The sequence below is a fragment of the Dipodomys ordii genome, unplaced genomic scaffold (genome assembly GCF_000151885.1).
Source record: "Dipodomys ordii isolate 6190 unplaced genomic scaffold, Dord_2.0 Scaffold18, whole genome shotgun sequence".
Lineage (NCBI taxonomy): Eukaryota > Metazoa > Chordata > Mammalia > Rodentia > Heteromyidae > Dipodomys > Dipodomys ordii.
In genome coordinates, this window is record NW_012267234.1 from 11174242 (window position 1) to 11182886 (window position 8645).

The window sequence follows — 8645 nt, forward strand, 5'->3', positions numbered from 1 at the left end:
AGATCTCAGCCTCCTGAGTAGCTAGGATTACAGTGTGAGCCACCGGTGCCTGGCTCTGATTTTAGTTTTAGTTTTTTTTTTTTTTTTTTTTTTTGCCAGTCAGTGGGCCAGAACTCTGGGCCTGGATGCTGTCTCTCAGCTCTTCAGTTCAAGGCTAGCACAATACCACTTGAACCACAGAGCCACTTCAGGCTTTTTCTGCTTATGTGGTGCTGAGGAATAGAACCCAGGGCCTCATTCATGTAAGGCAAGCACTCTACCACTGAGCCACCTTCCTAGCCCCTCTCATTTTAGGTTTTAAATCTCAAATTAACAAAAACTATTGTTTCCTGAAATTCAGCGTCTTGTAAATACACCTACAGTTAGAAATTAATTCATTAATTTATAATCGTCTAAGTAATTATATATTTTGTCTAAATATAGTTTGTATAAATATTATGTATTTTGCAAATTCCTGCACATTATTTTTCTCTGTTCTCCAGTATTTCCAAAGTTTTATCACTAGCTTGTTAAAACTACAAATCTCCATAAAATTCTATTTTTTACAATGTGCTATGTCAGTTCATATTTACAGACTTAGGATGCCTTAGAATTTACTTTATAAATTTGATACTTGTGCAAACATGTCTGTTAATTTAAAAAATGAACAGCTCAACTTTTATTTGAGATAGTATCTAGAGACCTAGAATATTAAAGTACATTTTTTCTGACGGTGCAAATCTTTTTGTATTCAGATAGGTCTTTTTCCAGATACTTTCTGTGTGTGATACATGGCTTTGTTAAAACTAACGTAAGATTTTTGGCCTAGAATAGCCACCTAGGCTGTTTGTCTCTGTCATACTTACTTTTTCCTTCCAGTCTAGCCTATTATTACTCCCAGATTAATTTTTACTGTTCACTGGAAAACTTAATTGACTCACCAGTTCTAGATGATTGGAACATAAAGGTTTTTTTTTTTTGTTTTGTTTTGTTTTTGCTTATGTGGTGCTGAGGAATCGAACCCAGGGCCTCAGGCATGCGAGGCAAGCGCTCTACCACTGAGCCACCTTCCCAGCCCTGGAACATAAAGTTTTTACCTTGGCTTTTGCAGGTTCATGAGAACTCTTGGCCATGATATCAGTGGACCATGTGCTCCTTATCTAGATATACTTTTTTCTTTTTAATGCCAGTCCAGGAGCTTGAACTCTAGGTGTGGGCTTAGTCCCTGTGCTTGTTTGTTCAAGGCTGCCACTTTTTTACCACTTGAGCCGCAGCTCTACTTCCACCTTTTTGGTGGTTAATTGGAGGTAAGAGACTCATGAACTTTCCTGCCTGGGCTGGCTTTGAACCGTAGTCCTCAAATCTCAGCCTCCTGAGTAGCTAGGATTATAGGAATGAGCAGGTTGAACTTTTTTTTTTTTTTTTCTTTTGGTGAGTTTACCCATTGTCATGCAGTGAGAGGCCAGAAAGAAGGAAAAAAGAGCTAGAGAAGAGCTTATCCTGGATTCTTTATGTGCCTGGCTGTCTGTCAGTGTCTTTGCTTTCTATATAGCCACCACTATTGCATTATTACTTATGACTAGGAGTGGGCAAAAAGTCCAGAGAGAATTTTCCCATTGTTCTTGACCTTCCTGTTCATGCTTAGGGACCAGAAAATGTGTTTTTCCTAGAGCTCCTCTTTTTTTCTTTCTGTCGGTTGTGGGACTTAAACTCTGGGCCTGGGTGCTGTCCCCTCAGCTGTTCAGCTCAAGGCTAGCACTCTACCACTTGAGCCACAGCACCACTTCGGTTTTCTGAGTGATTTATTAGAGATAAGAGTCTCATGAGCTTTCTTGCCTGAGCTGGCTTTGAATTGTGATCCTCATATCTCAGGCTCCTAAGGAGTTAGGATTACAAACGTGAGCCACCAGCGCCCGGCTAAAGCTCCTTCTCTGTGTATCAAGTCAGTACTTCTGGATTTTGGGTTGCCTTTGCCAGGCTAGCCATTACTGGAAGCAAACATGATAACCTCTTGCCAGTTCAGTTTGGTTGAACTAAAATAATTCTTTTTCCAACTCACTTGCTGTCATTTACTTTTTAGATCCTTAAATGGTTTATGGCATGTGCTTTGTCCAGGGTTTATAGTTGAATTAAAAAGGAGAAATGGAGTGGGCCTGCCTACTCATTTTCTGTAAATACAAAACTTTTTTCAATAGGTTTTAGAATGTATTTTCCTCCTCCTCCTCTTTCTCCCTCCTTTTCTTCTTTTTCCTCCTCGGTCTTTTCCTCCTCTTCCTCCCCTTTATTTATTTATATATATTTTTTAGTCTTGGGACTTGAATTCTGGGCTTGGGCACTGTCTCTGAGCTCTTTCACTGAAGGCTAGTGCTCTACTACTTTGAGCAATAGTGCCATTTCGGTTTTCTGGTGGTTAATTGGAGATAAGAGTTTTGTGGACTTTACTTCCTTGGTTGGCTTTGAACCGCTATCCTCAGATCTCAGCATCCTGAGTAGGTAGGATTACAGGTATGAGCCACCAGTGCCCGGCATGTTTTCTTAAATAAGCCTAATTCATGGCTATGTGAGTTAATTTTTTCATTTTTTTGTTTGTGTTTGTTAAGATTTTTTTTATGCCAGGTGCTGGTGTAAACTTTCATGACTGTAACTGTGAAATACTTGAAATTTGATGAAAAATTTCCTTTTTTTTTCTGTGGTGGTTTTGGTTGTTACAGGTCCTTTATCATTTTACTTTAAAAATAATACCTTTAAATACCTTTATCCTCTGAGATTTATTATCTTTTTCTTAATTTCATTTTCAAAATATGTGAGTTTATTACAACTACAACTTATTGGGCAGGTACTTATTAATTAACTTGTTACTCATATTTTGTTCAGTTGAGCTATGATTACATTAGTCTGATACTTAATTAAAATGCTTGAATTTAGTAGTAATTAAACAAAATACTTGACTTCTTTAACTCTTTAGTTGCTTTAAGGATTACGTAGATTTGTGTTTAGTTAGTACTTAAGATATTTGCCTATTAGTAATGGACTTTACATATATGTCTTATTTTGCTTACTTTCATACTTGACATTTTTGTTTCCAGAAATATACTTAGTTGAAGAGTTGCATGCAATGTATTTGTTAAATCTTAGCAAGCTTTATATTAGCTAAGCTAGACTTAGTAAGTCTTACATTCTTAAGCTCACTCCTGCTTTTAGATGGGAAGTTGTATAAATAGTTTGGAAACAAAAAAATGTGAATATTTGTATTTAATGTCTTTTGATATCTAGAGGATGCCAGCCCCCATCAGATTACGGGAGCTGATCCGGACCATCCGGACAGCCCGAACCCAAGCTGAAGAACGAGAAATGATCCAGAAAGAATGTGCTGCAATTCGTTCATCATTTAGAGAAGAAGACAATACATACCGGTGTCGGAATGTGGCAAAACTACTGTATATGCACATGCTGGGCTATCCTGCTCACTTTGGACAGGTAGGCTGGACCAAAGCTGCACATAGCCAGAACAGTCTTAACTTGAATAAGAATTAATCATTTTATAGCAGGGATGCACTTTTTAAAATGCTTTTTATTAATTTTAATTATACAAAGGAGTTGCCACTCACCAAAGTAGTTTATGAATACAATGCATCTTGATCACTGTCGTCATCCCTCTCAGTAGTCTCACCCACCTCTCCTAACCCACCCTTTCTCTTACTTATCTTAATTTTAGGTATATTTAAGTTTTTTTGACTTTTAACAGTTTATACGTACAATGTCTCTTAATGTGTGTCATCACTTCAACATCTTCACCCCCACTTCGACTCACCCCATCCCTTATATTTCTCAATTCTGTGGCACATACAATGAATTCTTGCCTGCATTATCCCACCTTCCCTGCTTCATTCTTCTATCCTTTTGATTTTTTTTTTTTTTTGTCAGTTGTGGGGTTTGAACTCTGGGCTTGGGCACTGTCCCTCAGCTCTTTAGCTCAAGGCAAGCTCTCTACCACTTGAGCCACTTTCAGCCTTTTCTGAGTAGTTTATTGGAGATAAGAGTCTCATGGACTTTCCTGCCCGGGCTGGCTTTGAACCAGGATCCTCAGATCTCAGCCTCCTGAGTAGCTAGGATTACAGGTGTGAGCCACCAGCGCCCGGCTTTCTTTTGATTTTTGTGATAACAATTAGCTTTCTTCTTCCAGAAGACCTGGACTTATAATGTACATTTGAAAAATGTTTGCTAAATATTTTCTTAGTTATTTCCTCTATGCACAGTATATGGCAAAACTTATGACAGATGTTCTTTTTTTTTTTTTCCCCTTATTTTTGTCTGTCTGGGGCCTGAACTCTGGGCCTGGCACTGTCCCTGTGCTCTTTGGCTCAAGGCTAGCGCTCTACCACTTGAGCCACAGCGCCACTTCTGGCTTTCTCTGTTTATGTGATGCTGAGGAATCAAACCCAGGGCCTCATGCATGCAAGGCAAGCACTCTACCACTGAGCCACCTTTCCAGCCCCTATTGTTAATTACTTCTTCCTTTTCTTTTTCTTCTTCTTCATGTCAGTCTTGAACATGGTGCCTGGGCACTGTCCCTGAGCTGCTTTTGCTCAAGGCTAGCACTCTACCATTTGAGCCACAGAGCGACTTCTAGTGGTTTATTGATCCTTAGATCCCAGCTTCCTGAGTAGCAAGGAGTACAGATGTGAGCCACCGGCACACAGCTAATTTTTATTAGTTTTTTTAGTCTAGATTTTTATTTTTATTTTTTGTATTTTTTTTTGTTTTTGTTTTGCTTTTTGGCAGTCCTGGGGCTTGAACTCAGGGCCTGGGCACTGTCCCTGAGCTTGTTTTTCTCTAGCACTCTACCACTTGAGCCACAGTGCCACTTCCAGTTTTTCCTGTGTATGTGGTACTCAGGAATTGAACCTGGGACTTCATGCATGTGAGGCAAGCACTCTACCACTAAGCTCCATTCCCAGCCCCAATTTTTATTTTCTTTAAAGGAGATATGTTGATGATGGTGATGATATATGTAGTTGTACAAAAAAGTTACAATTCCCTAAGTCAGGTTATGAGTAGTATGCTTCTTAATGTCACCACTTCCATTGTTCTTCCCCACCTTTTCCTATCCGAGCCCTACTCTCAAGTTACATAGAAAAAATTTATTTAAGAATTACATATTGGGGGGGCTGGGAAGGTGGAGTGGTAAGAGTGCTTGCTTTGCATGCACGAGGGTTCGATTCCTCAGCACCACAAAAGTAGAAAAAGCCGGAAGTGGCACTGTGGCACAAGTGGTAGAGCGCTAGCCTTGAGCTGAAGAGCTGAGGAACAGCACCCAGGTCCAGAGTCCAAGCCCCACCACCAACAAAAAAATTACATATTGGGCTGGGAGTTGGTGGCTCACACCTATAATCATAGCTACACAGGAGCTGAGATCTGAGCATTGCGGTTCAAAGCCAGCCGGGACACAAAGGTCTATGAGACTCTTATCTCTAATAAACCACTCAGAAAACACGGGAAGAGGCACTGTGGCTCAAATGGTAGAGCACTAGCCTTGAGCTGAAGAGCTGAGGTACAGTACCCAGCCCCAGAGTTCAAGCCCCACGATCAACAACAACAAAAAAAGAATTACATATTGGGATTGGGAAGGTGGCTCAGTGATAGAGTGCTTGTCTTGCATGCATGAAGACCTGGGTTTGATTCCTCAGTACCACATAGGCAGAAAAAACCAGAAGTGGCACTGTAGCTCAAATGGTAGAGTGCTAGCTTTGTGCTGAAGAGCTGAGGGACAGCACCCAGGCCCAGATATCAACTCCCACGACCAAAAAAGAAAATTCCATATTGAATAGTCTTTAAGGAATTCAATGCAAAATTAAAAGAAAATTGCATTGCAAAGGAGGAAAATACATCTTTCTAGAAAAATATATTTCTGTTTTCAAAGATAACTCATTTTTTTTGAGTATTAGGCTCAATAACTTAAGTGGAAGGAGATCTGCCCCAAGACATAAAAGTAATAGGATTGAATCTTAACAGACTAGCTTGAATTAGTGTTATGGTCATTTTAGGTGTTGGGAATACAATCAGTCTCCTTATAAATATGTGATTTTAGCCAAGACCAGTGGTTGACACTTGTAATCCTAGCTACTCAGGAGGCTGAGCTCTGAGGTGAAGATCAAAGCCAGCCAGTGCAGAACAATTCCTGACACTTTTTGTTGTTGTTGTTGTTGGTCATGGAGCTTGAAATCTGGGCCTGGGTGCTGTCCCTCAACTCTTCAGCTCAAGGCAAGTGTTTGACCACTTGAGCCACAATGCCCCTTCCTGTTTTCTGGTGGTTAATTGGAGATAAGAGTCTCATAGACTTTCCTGCCTGGACTGGCTTTGAACTTCGATCCTCAGGTCTCAGCCTCCTGAGTAGCTAGGATTACAGGCATGACCCACCAGCATCTGGCTCCTGACACTATTTATCTCCAATTAACCACCAGAAAAACGGAAGTGGAACTATGGCTCAAAGTGTGAAGTGCTAGCCTTGAGCACTCAGGGACAAGGCCCAGGCCCTGTTTTCTTTTTTTTTTTTTGGTCGGTCATGGGGCTTGAAATCTGGGCTTGGGCGCTGTCCCTCAGCCCTTCAGCTCAAGGCGAGCGCTCTACCACTTGAGCTACAGCGCCACTTCTGGTTTTCTGGTGGTTTATTGGAGATAGGAGTCTCACAGTCTTTCAGATCTCAGCCTCCTGAGTAGCTAGGATTACAGGCGTGAGCCACCAGCGCCCGGCCCAGGCCCTGATTTCGAGCCTCATGACCAATCAACAACAACAAACTAAAAAATAGGGTGAGGCCAAGTTCAAGCCCTATAGAATTAGCCACACGTAGACACACACAAATGTGAATAATGGGTAGGAAAACAGCAGTTTCCTTAAAGAAAAATTGAGTTGTTAATGTAACTTTCATATATTTGTTTTTAGATATTATTGTCATAAGGGATTCATTCACATTAGTCATAAAATAATTTCTTTTTTTCATGTAAGGTGTTGGGTGCCAGTGAGTCATGGATGTAATCCCAGCTACTCTAGTGGTTGAGATCTGAGGATTTGAAGCCAGCCCAGGCAGGAATGTCCTAGAGACCCTATCTCCAAGTAACCACCAAAATAGATCAGAAGTGTAGATCTCTAGCCTTGAACAAAACAAACCAGGGACAATACCCAGGTCCTAAACACACACACACACACACACACACACACACACACACACACACACACGTGCACACACACGCGCGCGCGTGCACCCAGGCACACACACACGTGTACGTGTGCACCCAGGCACTCATTGAAAAGTAATTAATACCCTTGATATGGATACATGCACACACAGAGGCAACTTGATATGGATTTCATTTTTCATTCTTATAGAGATAGGAGTAGAAATAAAGCCTAAAGCTCTACTGTTTCCAGTTACAAGGTTTTACCACATCAAAATTTGATCCTAGTAGTAATCCAGTTAGTGCATGACATAATATAAAACAAACAGATGTTTTGGTAGAAACATTAGGTTAGATTTATAGAAATTTGATGTTTCCTAAAATAAGATATAAAAAAACAAAAGATACCCTAGTGAGAGAAAATTCTTTAAAAATTTTTTAATTGTTATAAATGTGGTGTATTAAAATTCTTGAATTTCTCCATACAGATACAACTACTGTTAACATCTTGGAGAGAGTACATTTAAGTTATTTAAAAACAAGCTCTTTCTTTTTTTTTTTTTTTGTTGGTCTTGCATTGGCTAGGCAATTTGAGCCATTCCTCTAGTTCCTTTTTTAGTTAGTTTGTATAATGTCTTGCATTTCTGCCTGGTCTGGCTTGGATTGTGATCATCCAGTGTGTTCTTTTGGAATGTCTGTGATAATAGGCATACACCACCATACCTAGTTTTACTGGTGTCTTAGGCTAGCCTTGTAGTGTGAGCCTCCTGATTTCTACTTTCTAAGTAGCTAGGGTAATAGATATAAGTCACTGTGTCTATACTACAGTCGTTAAAAAAAATTTTTTTTTTGCTGGTCTTTGGATTTGAACCTAAGGACCTATGTATTGTTACTGAGCCTCTCTATGCTCAAGGCTAGTGCTCTACCACTTGAGCCACAGCTTCACTTCCAGCCTTTTCTGAGTAGTTTATTGGAGATAAGAGTCTCACAGACTTTCCTGGCTGGGTTGGCTTTGAACTGCTATTTTCAGATCTCAGCCTTCTGAGTAGCTAGGATTACAGGTGTGAGGCACTGGTGCCTGGCTTACAGATATTTGAATTTGAAATCCTAGAGTAGATTTAAGACTTTGGATATTTTATATTATAAAATATTTACATATGTATATATTTTAAAGATTCATTTCTATAACATTAAGTAACAGTAAAATGTACTTTTTAGGTCTGTCTTGGTAGCATTTTGAGAGTATTTTCGAACTTAATTATTTGCTAAAACACACAATTCTTAGTTGCCAGGTATGAATATGCCCAAAGAAGCAATACTAAAATTTTGGTACAAAACTATTTTTTGAATGGGGATAAGATTCATAATTTAAGTCTATTATGGTGTTTCCTTTTTTTTTTTTTTTTTTTGTCGGTCTTGGGGCTTGAACTCTGGGCCTGGGCACTGTCCCTCAGCCCTTCAGCTCAAGGCGAGTGCTCTACCACTTGAGCTACA

General features: G+C 39.8%; 1 protein-coding gene across 1 annotated transcript in view; it reads left to right on the forward strand.

Moving 5' to 3' along the window:
* Window positions 1-8645, forward strand: part of Ap1g1 (adaptor-related protein complex 1, gamma 1 subunit) — a 97797-nt gene that overhangs the window by 11269 nt on the left and 77883 nt on the right. Inside the window, exon 2 of the mRNA XM_013012677.1 lies at window positions 3253-3456. Within this exon, the coding sequence (XP_012868131.1) occupies window positions 3256-3456 (201 nt within the window). The 5' untranslated portion in view covers window positions 3253-3255. The remainder of the gene's footprint in view (window positions 1-3252; window positions 3457-8645) is intronic.